We start from the raw sequence: 14,995 nt of genomic DNA, 5'->3' as shown, positions 1-14,995 counted from the left end.
CCCCTGGTTGTGTGTAGAGGTTCCCATGGCAACGTTGAGCCCATCCAAAGTGACACTAATGGAGGGGAACCACGTGGACCTGTCCTGTACGACCGGTGGGGTACCCTCACCGGAGCTGATATGGAAAATGGCGTTGGTCTCCTACTATGAGGTCAGGTTACCCCCACAGAAACACAATCAGATTGGATAACGCATGTCATATCACATTATTTGCTTACGATGTGATGAGTTCTCTCTTGTAGAAAACAGCCAAATCTTCATGCTGATATACGGATGCGTTTACTCCCTCAGATCGAGACATCGGGCCAGATTTCGGTGCTACGACTGTCCAACTTGTCATCGCTCGACCACAACAGCAAGATCAGCTGCACAGCTGAGAACATTGTTGGAGAGAAAGAGTCCTCGCTGCTGCTGGATATACTTTGTGAGTTTGCCCGATGGCAAGCGGCCGGCCCTAATCCAGTGTAGATTATTTTGTCAAAGACATTTTTTGCATTTGTCATTACTTTTACCTCTGAATTGCTCTCATGTCTTTATTGTTTGTATCTCACATTGCTCTTAAATTACCCTCAGTTCCTCCCAAAATCACTAAACTGAGTGATGCAATCTCTGACCATAAATGGTGCATCCCTTTCAGCGTGTCAGGTAAGACTACCATCCACATAATGTCCTTTAGTGGTACTTTGCTGTTCATTTCTGGGATTAGACATGAAACACAAATAAGAAAATGACTCATAATAAAAGAATGTCAATGTCTCTTGCATTGACTTAACCCTCCAGGAAACCCTGAGCCGCACCTCCAGTGGTTTCTGAATGGCAACGCGGTGACGGAGGGGGTCATCTTCATAACCCTGATCCATGACATCACAGAGAGAGAGTTCCATGGCTGCCTGCAGCTGGACAACCCAACGCACCTCAACAATGGGCGCTACAAGCTTGTGGCTGAAAACAAATACGGGTCAGACCAGAAGGAGGTGGAGGCTCACTTCATGCACAAGCCCTGGGATGGTGAGAAGCAACACTGCACAGCTTTATTTTGAAAATCAAGCTATTACATTCTTCAAAACGTACTGTGCAATGTGAAAAAATTTCATTTTGGTCTTCTGGATATTGTGGTGAAAATAGTTCACCATTTGCTTACTTTTTTTAGGCCTTACATTAATTGTTCATTAATTATTCTATCAATCCAATCAATAAAACAACCCCACTTTGTCGAAATGTAATTTTTTTTTTTACTTTTGACGTTAAAGTTGTGATGTAAGTACATTTACAGTATGTGAACATTAAAATAAAGCACCGTAATCCTTTCTAGTCCCTTGGGTATATCAGGCAAATCACTAACAAAATATAGCTTTAATCCAGACTGATACTGTCCAAGGAATAACTATTTAATAACTGATTAAAGTGATTAATCAAATGTAATCCGTCTGTTTTTGTACTCTATGTGCAGAACTCGACAAGGAGCCCGTCTATTATGGTGAGAGGAATAAATATCCATTAAATGTAGTAATGTGAACGTGTTTAATCAAATGGTAAAGATTCATAGTGTGTTCATAGTGTCAGTTTTTAAATTGAAATGTTTTCCTTTTGCTAGGAATTAGGGTTGTTGTTGTCATGCCCCACACTGTAGCCTCGATTGTCACTATAACCTTCTTTCTTATGTTATTTGTTGCTGTGTGTATTGTGTTTGTGTAATGAAGGCATTTTTGAACCGAGCTTGACTGATTTGCGAAGTGCATGTCAAATAATTTACAATTTAAGTATGTTGATGTGTTCGGGGCCTAATTTGTCTCCATTGTCTCTTTTGGCAATTGCTTTTTTTGTCCCAATGCCTGCTCTCTCCTGCAGATGCAACCACAGGTACTGTCACTCCCAAACACAAACATGACTAAGCCCCGCCCCCTAAGTAACCATTGCTATGCCTAGGTTCACGTAAAAAGTAAACTAGTTAACTTTAGAGCAGATGAACACTGTTCAACTTTTTGCTCTTGTATTTTGTGCACACACGTGGAGAAATGAAAAACTTGACAGGCCAGTTATGGGCAGCTGTGAACCGTCATTAACAAAGTGCAAAAAACAGATTCACCCACTGATCAAGCTGTTCAATGTTAACACAAGCAGATGACCAATGACTCATATATGCTCAGAAGAGTTGATGTTGCTCTGACATTGTCCTTCACTCAGCCACAAATAACTAACTCTCTCTGCATCAACAGACCCCCCATTAGACCCTCATGAAGACAGAGTTGCTGTAAGTCACACATCATTGTTGTCCTGAGCTGATCTTTCATGTTAGAAGTAATTGAATGAAGTAGTGTACTACTTTAAAAAGCACATTTTCCTCCTTCTGGTGTGTAGCGTGTTGTGCGTGCCTCTTCAGTATAGGAGATCTACAACTCTGTTTTCTCACTGTGCAGGTATACGTGGTGGTGGGCATTGCTGCTGTTGCATTCACCGGTTTCCTCCTAATGTTGGTTATTCTCAAGTTTGGAGGAAACTCCAAGTTTGGCATCAAAGGTAAGACCCTGGACTATTTCTTTGCATTAGTGATTTAGGACTTAAGGGGACAGATAAAAATGAATAAATAAAAAAAAAAAAAACAGAAATAATGCAAAAAAAAAAAAGATTGATGGCGATTTGCAATTGCTATTGAAGTGTAACCTGGATGGCTTCATGGATACATCTATAACATTTCATAGATTACTTCATTACTTCCAAATTGACTTTGCGTTCACGGAAGTCAGCAGGAGATCAACTGAAACTAATGTTCAGCAGTCCTGATGAAAATCCAAGATGGGGTAGCTTCACGTATGGTGTTGGAGATATGACGGGGAAAAAAACCTTTAAAATTCAGGAGAGATCATGTGTCCATGAATCCATCCAGTTCAAGTGGAAACAGCTGCTGTTTGAAGGAGGTTCGCCATGTCGACTAAACTCTCTTTGTCATGTTGATGTCAAACTACTGTGGTAGCCATTGTTGAAGCCCTACACCAACACACACATTGCATTGGTTTGTTTTTCACAATTTTCACAAGAAGCATTTTCAGAACCAGTTGTGACTTCTGCAATGGCTACAATCTGAACTAATCAATTTTCACTCATCGTAGCGACTCACGAGAACTGAGTTGTCTTTGTTTTGCTGATTGTCATGTTGATGCTTGGCTGATATTTTCTCATTCTTTGTGAACTAACCGCTGAACAACACCTCCATCACTCCTTCCTCGTCTACATACATAACAATGGCAATTCAGTTTTTTCCGAAGTAGAAATGTTCAATGTGCAGCGAAATAACTTTACGCATACAAACGCTCATCCTTTATTTCCACTAGCGCATGTTTTTTTTTTGTGTGTGTGTAAAAATTATTCAAGTTGAGTGGATCTAGCTTTGGGAAAATCCCAAAATACATAAGCTTGGTGTGGGAACCATTTTCTGTGCCTTCAGTTCTGTTGACTTTTAGTTCAGTTGGGTTGAAAAAGCTTAATGCATTCACGATAAGCCACTGAAGAATTCAACATTCTGGGGAAGTCAGTTTGCATTTAAAGATACAGTTGTTTTAGGAATAAATAACTGTATATGCAGTGAAAGACCACATTTGAATTACTAAACCAAGAAGTGGATGCAAATGTAGAGGCGTGCGTAGTAAATGCGTTAGTGTTGCACTGTTGAAGTGCAGTATGGCGTTGATTGATGTATGGTCCCCCAGAGAGGAAGGGTGCAAGTTAGATGAAACAGCTAGCATATATAGTACATTGTGTGTGTGTGTGTGTGTGTGTGTGTGTGTGTGTGTGTATGTGTGTGTGTGTACGTTTGTATTTATGGTCTTGCGCGTGGTTTCGTCTTTCTCCAGGAGGTGAATGAGGTTGCTCCGAAGGAAACGATCTCTCTAATGCCTCTTAGCAGCCCCCTATATATCAGTGTTTGTGTGCATGTGTGTGTTTTTTGTACATCTAAGCATTTTTGCATGTGTGTGTGTGTGTGTGTGTGTGTGTGCGCGCGCTTCCAATTGTGTGTGGGACGTTGGGTCACATTACGGTTTTGCCCTTCTGATTGCTCCCCTCGAGTCTTCATCCTTCTCTCTTTCCACTGTCTACTTCCTCTCCCCCAATGCGCTGCTGTCCTCATATCCAGATGTATGCGCCCTGCAGCATGTTGACATTGAGCGTATAGAGAGAGAGAGAGACAGACGGACAGTGGTGTCAGTATGAACAGCAGAGTCAGACGGAGAGTTGGAGAGCTGTGACTAATCCACAGCAACAGTTGTGCCCACACGGTTTGCAACGTCCGTGTGTTTTCTATACCCTGCCATATATATATAAACCAACAGCACTTTGCATCCTCCCCCCCCTCACGTGAACATGGTTAGTGCTGACGACGGCGATGAGCTCGTGATCAGGCAGCGTGAAGAGAGCGTTTCAGGCCGTATTAAACAGGTGCAGACGAGAAAGGCACAACTCGCTTCACTGACTCGGGATGAAATCGCTGTCCGTCTCTTTCTGGCAGTCGAGTAAAAAGCTGTGGCTGGTTTACATTATTTATGTTGACCGCATTATTATGCTCCTCTCCCATCAATAACACATGGGCAACATTTGGTACAGGTAGCTCGCCGCTTCTTGACACTCACAGGATGGATATTGTATATGCTGTATGTAGTTGTGTGTTCTCGTGTTGGCACATATATGATTAACCGCGTGGGTTGTGAACGTGTTGAGAGTGAGGGGAGATTTGAGCATGGCTGAAATACTGGAAACTTTGTTAAACCCAAGAGCAAAAGTGGGTAGGGTGGCCAAAAACTGTACTGTACTTGGAGTCAACACCCCACCCCCTCTCAGGCAACCCCTGGTGCTAAAATATAAAGCCAACACAGAAACAAAAACTGCAGTTTCTTGAATGGCCACTTGAGGCTGCCTCCATAAGTGAGTCAATCCCCAAAGACCCCCATGTTAAAATGCCCAACAATACAGAAGAGATAAACATGTTTACAGCCTGGTTATAAAACAAAACTTTTGGTCTCCTTAGACAATACACGACAGCTGTAGGGGTGAATTTTTAATTTTTTTTATTTCACTCATCGACCTCGAGTTAGGTTGTGTTGTCACTGCCAAGATGGTGACAGCCAGAGCAACACACACTGGTTGCATCAGCTTCACAATGGTTAATTAAAGTTATGGGTGACCTTAGATTTTATGAATAAACCGGAATTATTGAACCGTCACAACAATCTCTAAACACAACGTTGACATATTATCCCCTTGCAAAGTCATGTAGTCAGTAGATGATGTATATTCCCAGAAATGGCCAAATGTCCCAGTTACTCTGGACAAGCCTCAGATCCCGCTGTGACCTTTTCTTAGTGGGTACTTTCAAGTTAAAAAAATAAATAAAAAAAATCACTGCAAGCAGTGAGCTGTGTGTGTTATCTGGAGTAACCATGGCATTATTTCTGGAAAGCCTACAAGCCCACAAACCCCACAATTGATTAGCTACTTAAAAGTTAAAAGGTATTATAGTATTTGGGTTTAAACCTGAGAGACAGAACTTCCTCTCACTTTAGAGTGAGTGGGACTTCAGTTTCGCTTAAAGTCCAACTTACTCACAAATAGGCTAAAACCATCCGATCAATACAACCTTTCATTCAGGGGGAGGAAGCGACACCGCCTGCGTTTTTGGCCCAAAATACCTCACTAAATTTGGAGTTGTATCCTGCTGAGACCCATTCGCCACACATTGGCTCACGAGGAAGTTAATGTTGTGACGTTGAAGTGGCAGCAGTTGTTTTTTACACTGAAATGCACGAAAGAGTGAGTTAAAGCTTATTTATTCGGGAAGTCTTATTGAATTAGGCTTTATTTAGTAAGAGAGGGAAGTATTGGTGTTCAAATGCAAAAAGGCTCAAATGAAAGATGAGAGATTTAGACTCTGAGAAACAGAAAGAGTAATCCCAGGTTGGCGTAAATAGGCCTGTGGGAAGCTGGACAGCTTCTACAAAATTATGACTTTAAAAAAGTGACTCCTGGAAGACAAAACCCACGTGAGAGTGCAGGCGGAGAGGGAAGGACGTACTTTCGCACATCTATATGTGTTCATGCCCTCAAAACACCTGTAGGGAGGCAAGTGTCAACTCGAACCTGAGTTCTGATGCAGGAACATGACGGAAATGTCAAGACAGGGGGGAGACAGGAGTGAGTGAAAGTAAAACGGTACATGTGAAGTGGAAAAAACAGGCGACAGACGGGGAGGAAAAGAGAGTGAATGCTAAAATTGACATTTGACAAGAGAGTGAGAAAAACAGGGAGAAAGCGATGGAAAGAAAGCACAAAGGAGAAAAAAAGATGGAGAATTGAGAGCTGGAAAACAGATGTTAAAAAGTGAGAGGAAGGCAAAAAGGAAATGAAAAACCAGAGGAGAGAGGGATGGAAGTAGAGAGTCCTCCCATGTCCACTTATCAATGATTCATCATTAGTGCGGGTTTCAGTTTTCTCCTTGTTTGGTGGAGTTACACGCCTCCGTTCCTCCCTCTCTCACATGCACACACGGCTCCTCACTGCTGATCGATCAATATGACACCCTCAAGGTCAGCAGGGCCGCGTTCTGGGCCAGAGGCACAACCAAGCACGCTGAGCGCACCCTCCTCCTCCTCCACCTCCTCCTTTTCTTCTACATCTCCCTGCAGAAAAGAATATTCTGCCTCCGACTCTAGAGGTTTTTTTCGCCGAAAGCTGCTCACCCACAAAACTTTTGAAAAGGAAGCAAAAGCTGAATGAGTTGAACCACAAATCTGAAGAGGCTGAAAGAAAAAAAAAGCTATCCATGATTTTATATTTAGACTAGAGTCGAGTATCGAACTGCAACACTTTTAGAGCACTGACCATAATGTGTCTGCACCTCTGTAGTATCAGCATCTAGGCACACACAGTCTTATGCTTTGATAAAATAAATATTAGTAATTTTACACTACTTTTATTCAGACAAAGGTCTTGTGGGGTTTCCTTGTGGCGCCGGTTTGACAGGGGCTCCGCGACAGCGACAGACTGATGAAAGAATTTGAAATATGACCATTTGATGTGTTTTTATAACTAAATAATTCATTCAACACCCTTTTTTTTTTAAATCAACAACTATAACAGAGTCTTACAAATAATCTAACAATGCACAGTCCAGGAATGCTATAATGCGGCAACAACAAATACACTAAATTCACATAAATAATATCAGCTTTTGCACTCTACAAAAAATTGTATTCATGTTCTGATTGGCTGCTGTACAAGAACAACCAAGAGATCTAAACTTTGAGGCCGAGAAAGAAATTGGCACCGTGTGTATGACGTTTGCTTATAATTGTGTCCTCATGAGCACTAAAGTCAAAAAGGGACTGGCTAGGAGAAAGCAACGTTTTTGTTTAGTTCCAATTTTATTAATTTTATTGTCATTTTAAGCCAAACCATGTTTTTTACTGAATCTAACCCTGTACTTTTGTTGCATGTTTTTGTTTTTTTTTCCCTTTACCACATAAACCACGTTTTAAACGGCGACCGTAATCTGAGAGAAGATATGCTTCCCTAGAACCATAATTGAGAATGCAGTTTCGTTGTATGGAGAAGTCATTTTGTAGGAGCATGGCCTGATTCGTTCAAAGAGAATATCCAGGACTTTCTGGTTATCTATCGCAGCCTGTGCCAGAGGTCTGTCTTGCTCTATTGAAGAACACTCAGGTACAGCCATTGCCAATTAGAATTGGCCGACAATAATGTAACCTGGTAGAGTGCATATCTACATAAACTGCTAACAGCCTAACAGACAGACCCTGTTCACACTTGACACTCGTCCATGCGATGGCAGTTCAGGACATTTGCCTGGAGGTGGACTGCAGCCGCAGACCTGTATGTGGTGCAGGACGTATAAAGGGCCTTTGTAACAGGGCCCTTCTTCACCGCCTCCTCAGCAAGAGCTGCCAACACAGCTGCCAGATTCCTCCTGAAATCATTGTGTCCTGGGACAGTGGTCTTGTGTCCTACACTTCCTAATGAACAAGGGACAGAGATGAATATTATCTCCAAAATATGTTGAAAAATTATTCCATTGCTTACGGCCACTGTCCTGGCCCCAGGAATCTGTCAGCTGTTTGCCAACACCATCCTGGCATGCTTTAGGATGCAGATTGCATTAAGCTCAGGAGTTGATTGATTAAAAATGCATACTAGCTAGATTTAAAAGCAAACACTTTCTACCTGTCACCACAGCGGCTCGGTCTGTCCCCAAACCAAACATATGGGCCACTAGGGTGGCTTAGCTTGCCGTGATCACTTCACGGATGGCCTCATTGATTGTGTGAGTACTTGTTTCACTTACTGGGACCAAGTCAAGATGTTTTTAATCAAACACAATATTTTGCTTCGATCCATATTTGTTCGCTCCAAGCCTTTCAAAAACAACATTTCCCTGCAGAAAACTGCTTACTTGGACAAATCGGCCATTTTAATAGCAGTAGGGCCGGCGTGGGCAGACCTGGCTCTTAAAGGGCATGAGATATGACACTCTGATTGGTTTAATTCATGTTACACCTCTGATTAATTAAGAGACTAAATTGAACCCGTTTGCGCTCAGACTAGGCATCATTTAACTAGCAAAAGTGTATATGGACACGCTCTAAATGCACTTGAGCCAGGCACTTCAAAAACAGGTTCAAGCTATAGTATTGCATATATAGCCATAGGCTGCATTTCAGATTGACCCTCCATTCACTGAAATCGGTAGAGGTCATCATGTTGGAATCATGAGTCATCTGATGGCTTTTGATATTGGTCTGAACCAAGTGGTGGACTGACAGACAGATTGACATTACCAAACATGTTGGTACTCTTATCAGAAATGCTGAATACTATCCAGCCCCAGTTATTGGATATAGATATGCCACTGGTATTTCAGTTGTAACAACTTGTTTGAGTGTCGGTGCATTACTTGAGGTGAACAGCCTAAAGTCATTGTAACTTGAACTGAATCTTTATGCACCTGACAAGCTAACAAAACAAGGCAGAACAAAACATTCAATTTGATGTTTTATTCAGAGTACCTGAAAACAAAAGCACACATAAAAAATCTAAACGCAAGGCCGGAAGATCAAATCAACTGCACCAATGCAGTAGAATAGTATTATAAAAACAGTCTTTATATTTTTAATTAAATTTTACCACCAGTGTGTTTAAAGGAAACTACAGTTTATCTCAAATTATTTTTTGTTACCTCATTTGACCCACTTTTAGCATTGCCAGATTTCATCATTTTACTAATTTACTACAACACTATCGTAACTGATGGAACAGAACGGCTAAAACTACAAAAATAATCCTTGTAATAAACTGGTTTTAATTCTATTTAATGCAATAGTAGTCACTGGAGTAAGGAGAAATGCTGGAATAGGCACAAGCCCTCATGTGACCCTCTGGGAAATGAACATAAACAGATGGATAGTTGGATGGACAACAATATTTTCTGTTAAGTGAAAGGGAACCTGAGGGCAGCAAATGTATGAAATGCTCCGAAAATCCAAGGTGTGTTCTCATTTTGAGTTCGACATATTTGAGTTCAGGTTTTGATCATTTCAGTCACCTAGGTGCATTTATCGTTACTCAAGATGTGTTCACCACAAACAGAAGTGTCTTTACTCCTGAAAGAAATGGCCTTCTTCTTGTTCTTTGGGGGGCGGTGACAAAAAAATCCTTCTATCATATTGTCTAACATCATACTTTAATGTGTCCCAATTGTGCAAATTTTACAAATTCGATTTTATAGGCACCATCGAATTGTTTCAGGCACAGAAAATATGAAGAAACTCTGTCTGACTCTGTCGTCAGTCTTCAGGTTATAAAACTGGGAAAACTTGGCAGCTGTTTTGGAAATTTCTGCAGAAATTGCGTTCTGAATAAATGGAACTACGTTGAAATAGACCTCCACTAGCATTAATGATCTTTTATTAGAGGCTGCAGAAGCACCCTTGAGTAAAATCACACAGAGAGAACAATCAAACACGATTTAATGGTTTATTTTGAAAAGGGAAAGTGTTGGTGGTCATAGTTAGAGAACACCATCGTATTTTGTCAGGAGGGTTGTATCATCATCATTTCCTGTCTCCTATTTGTTCAGCTTTACAAATGGTCAGAGAGTAGTGAAAAACTAGATCGTTGAAAGCGGGAGTGCACTGTGGGAACAGGACATTTTGTATATGAACTACTTGTGCAGGGCTTAGATGAGAATTATAACCGGGCAACTGAGAGCAGCTGAGTAGTTAGAATTTGTTGCCATTTTGAAATACGAGGGCTTTTGAAATTTGATTATTCTCCACTTCAAAAAGGAAGCACTTTGAAATGTTCAGTGTGACCTCATTTGATTCCCCCCATTGACAACCCCCCAGCATATCAGAGACATAAATGGACTTTAAATGGTCAAACAAAGAAAGCATCAAGGGTCACGAAGCTTACTCAGCACATGCACTAACTAGATATTAATCTACATATCTAGGATATTATAGATACCAAAGTCTGGGATACGAGGTTTTCTGGCGGCGACTGTAATTTATTAATGGAAATCATTTCAATTTTATGGTATTTTCAGATGGCTGAGCATAGATCAAACTAGAGAGAATGGTTCCACTGTCGTGTAATCGCTACATAAACATCCACGTAATTTGCCACGAAATGAGGGCTCTTATTGAATTATTGGAAAGTATTTTATAAAACAATATATCAGTATAACTGGTGCTCAAGTGTATTCTCTTGGCAGCACAGCTAATATCCGATGCCAGTGTTTTTTTCTAAACATCACCTAAGTCAGCAATCCAACAAACCCTCCAAAAAAAAAGATTTCATCTGTGAGAAGAGGAAAAAAATAACAAGAAAAAAATCTTTGTTATTCAGGTTCTGCCATTGTTTATATGGATGCCATCGGTTACTACACATATACGAGATGGGAAGAGCCTTGCAATGTATATGTCAGATCACGTGGAGCTTTAATGGGTGTGAAGACAGAGAACATTTGGGTCTCATGTCTTGGCTATGAAGTCCTAAGTCAGGTTCAAGTCCCAAACTTTGTGGTTCAATTCCTAAACTAGTTTCAAATACATATTCTAATCATTTGAGTGGAAATGATGTTTGATGCCTTGGAGTTCGACCGACCAAATGGGAAACTATGAGGATATCACGTTACCTCAAGTCAAAAGGCTGAAGTGAAGTCAGGAGTCACCGGTATCGAAGTCAAAGTCAAGACACCTTTTTTTTCCAACTCATGTGAGTCCACACCTATTTCCGTATGTGGATATTTATACTGCGTGTTCGTGTGCACCATGTCAGTGTGATGTTTTTCCTCAGACAGTATGACGCCGTGTTGTTGTCGCTCAAGGTCCTGCTGGTTGCTCCGTAAATGTCACCGCTGCCAGAGAGTGTGTACGTGCTGCATCAACGTGGCTTTTTCTTGGCAGTACAGTGAATGTCTGTATGATAGGGTCTATGTTAATGCGGCTTTAGATATCGATCAACACCTAGTGCTGCGCTCACGACACACACACAAGCAGACACACACACTCCCCAGTTTTCCTGAATATGTATGAGAGTTGGCAGAGATGCATGCCAATATCATTTACTATGTCTGGCGGCTTTTGTGTTATATATTTGTTGAGCATTTTCTGCACAGCAGGGAAGGAGCTAAAAGAGAGGGAGGGGGAGGGGGGAGAGAGAGCAGCAGTACTGAGCGATTGGAAGCAGCACTATAACAGATAGAGGTTCATTGATTGATCAATTGATTGTTTGCCTCTCCAGACTGAGCCAAGATGCCTCGAGTCTTCTTGGCCCTGCCTTCCCATCACTGCCTAATGCAAAGTTCAGCAGCTCTGCTGTGTGTGTGTGTGTGTGTGTGTGTGTGGAGGGTGGGGGATGAACCCAAAAAATAGATGAAAGAGGGGGGAAAGTGAGGAATAGAAATAAAGCAGGTCCTCTGTGTATAAATGTGTCATTCCCACATAAATACTGTACATGGCCTGATTTATGTCCTTTTCATTATTTCTTAATTTGTTTAATGGGACAGCTGATGCTTTTCATGAGGTTTTTTTTAATGAGACATTGAGCGAAAATGGGAGATAGGGGGATGTGATTGTGTGTGTGTGTGTGAGGCGAGCAAGAGGGTGAATTTCGGTGTGTGAAGGATGGAAAAAACAGCAACAACAAATGAATGTGACAGACGGCGAAACAACACGTTGAAAGCCTTTGTTTTGTATGTTTGTGTCTGCGAGAGAGAAGAAGAGAGCCATCCTGATACTACAGCACACACACTGTGTGTTAGCAGCCCCAAGAAGCAGCCAGTTGGATTTATGACTGTGGTTCTCAAGGTCCGGTCCGTGGGCCGGTGCCAACACAGACCGTTTTGCTGAGCTGTCCGCGGGTCTCTTAGCTGACTTTAGACAACTGATGAAAAACACACACAAGCAAGCAGAACGCAGTCTGAAGCCGCCACGCACACAAATGCAAATGTTATAGCCTGAGAAAATGCTGATTAAACAGACAGATGGTAAATTAGAATACAGTCGAAACAATAGGGAAAAATATGTGTTTGCGTATGTATGTATGTATGTATGTATGTATGTATTTATGTATGCATGAGTAATCTTTGTTGCTCAGTACAACTGAACAAACAGGTGCTTTATCACACTAATGGGTTTTGTTGAATCCATACTGACATCAGTTGGATGAAGTAGAGGTTTGTGCAAATTCACGCAACAACCAATACATTTTTTTATTATTATCAATTAATAGTGGCTTTATTTTGTTGATGTATTAATTCATTACTTGGTTTATGAAATTAGTCCCAGGTTATTACTTATTGAAAGATCTTTAGGACAACAGCAAATATTCACAGTTGAGACGGTTAATTGATTTTTACTTAAATAGATGACCTTTATTACCAAATAACTCAGTAAACAAAAAATGCATAACAGATAAGGATAATTTAATTATGAACACGGTGCCAATTAATGTTCTGTCAACTGAAAGTTCCCGGTCGAATGCATATAAAGGCTACGCATTTTTTAAGAAATTGACGATGGAAGCAGCTGTGATTCTCAGTTCCCACCCAAGAATAATGAGATGCTTCATTTCCCAACGTTTTGTCAAAACCTGATCATTGTCTGATGAGAGGAGAAAAAGTGAAAAGGGGACTATTTCTTGGACACCAAGGTGCTAAAAAGGATGTGTGTTAAGTGCAGAGCACATTTTTGTTAAAATTAGTATAAGGTTGTTGAAATGGGAATGTTCACCTGCAGATCGACAATTTCCTGTGTGAGGATGGCTTGTAGCTCGGACGAATAGTCCGTAGTTGCTTGTGGTGCGTGCGTGTGTGTGTGTGTGTGTGTGTGTGTGTGTGTGTGTGTGTGTGTGCGTGTGCACGTGTTTGGAGAAGAAGTCAGAAATACAGACAGAAAATGCATACTGTGTGCGTCTGTGTGTGTGTGTGTAGTTGTCAGAAGGCCTGTAGCGTGACATGGACGACTTCCGTTGCCCATTGCATGCTGTTGCCATGGCAACCTGCGTCATTGCCAACCTGCACTGCTCTAAAAACTAAATCATTATCACTAGCTGCGTCTGGGAGAGGAGTGAATCACTACTTTCAGAAACACACACACACACACACACACACACAGAGTTACAAATACACACACACACACACACACACACACACACACACACACACACACACACACACACACACACACACACACACGGAGAGACACGAAGCGACACCTGGGACCAACGAAAGCCAGCAGTAGACAAAAGACGTCACGTCGCAAAGCCCGAGTTCATTGCATAACGCCTCAAGCTGAGAGATCTTTTGGCCCATTTATTGGCTTTGCTTATGAAGTGAGTCATAAGGATGAAAATCATTTTTCACTCCTCCCACGATGACCGGCAGCCAGACATGACGTTGACATGGATTTTTGAGGTTGAAATTGTAACTTTGGGTGGTTTGGCGCTTTGCGAGCATCACAAAAGATGACACGTGAAGTGCTCGAAGGTATTTCTCTTGAAATATTTAATAGCAGCTGCGGGTTTAACAATATAACAGGTGGGCTATAAAGAGAAGTGTGAAATAATAAAAAAATGTCTGCACACACTGTACATTTTGATTTTTATGTTGTGTCTGACACTGTTATAGATATAAAACACCAGTATTTAAATTGTTATGAATTTAAAGTATTAGTCATTTGTTTTGTGTTTAACAAACGATGACTAGGTGGTAAAATTGCTGACTGTCAGGTTTAAGTTGAGGATGTTTACATCCACATCAGGCCAGCTGGACCTATAACTATTATCCATATAAAAACCCCAGACAGAAATAATTAGGGACGTACCATATACCATATATTCATTAAATAATTCAGTGACAAATCCTTAATTATCTAGTTAAATTGAGGCTTTTTTTTCCAATCTAAAACTGTAATCTGGACCGATGAAGGTATTTCTGCAGTTGAGAAGTTCTAGCTTTGCTAAATGCATAAACCATCATGTTGAAACCTTCTGCGAGGCCAATAAACGTCTTTGATGCAACATTCCTGGGATGGTTGATCCACTGAACCTCCACAAGTATTCAGCTGAATCAATGTATCGTACAGTTGAGGTCAGAAATTAGAGCCCAAAGAATCTCTGGTGGATTGTTAGCTCACTGCATGAATCTCCTTTTTTGTCTTTGTGGTAGTGAAGTGAGTGTTGGCTTTCTTTTTTCTTGGGTACTCTGCAAATCTTAACCTTTCTCCCTAAATGTTCCATAAAACACAAATGACTATTGCAGCTTAAGGGGGGGGAGGGGGGGAAGCACATCGTTGTTTTTGGCTCGCCTCAACCTGTCGTTTATCATAAAGTGTCAGCTGCCTGGAACCGTTTTTCCTGTTACATTTCCGTCCTGACAGACGTCGTAGCCATTACTTGCCTAGTTTGAATTTATTTCCACCGCACAATCTCC

At 41.2% G+C, this 14,995-nt stretch overlaps 1 protein-coding gene across 1 annotated transcript in view; it reads left to right on the top strand.

The window, feature by feature from the left end:
• ntrk2a (neurotrophic tyrosine kinase, receptor, type 2a) overlaps positions 1-14,995 on the top strand; it is a 63,287-nt gene that overhangs the window by 12,541 nt on the left and 35,751 nt on the right. Inside the window, 7 exon segments of the mRNA XM_084024268.1 lie at positions 18-151; positions 292-424; positions 574-645; positions 781-1,031; positions 1,034-1,079; positions 2,217-2,251; positions 2,418-2,517. Of these exon segments, the coding sequence (XP_083880394.1) occupies positions 18-151; positions 292-424; positions 574-645; positions 781-1,031; positions 1,034-1,079; positions 2,217-2,251; positions 2,418-2,517 (771 nt within the window).

This window comes from Eutrigla gurnardus (genome assembly GCF_963514095.1).
Source record: "Eutrigla gurnardus genome assembly, chromosome: 13".
Classification (NCBI taxonomy): Eukaryota; Metazoa; Chordata; class Actinopteri; order Perciformes; family Triglidae; genus Eutrigla; species Eutrigla gurnardus.
The sequence above is the reverse complement of the archived record's forward strand: the minus strand, read 5'-3'. Positions and strand labels throughout refer to the sequence as shown.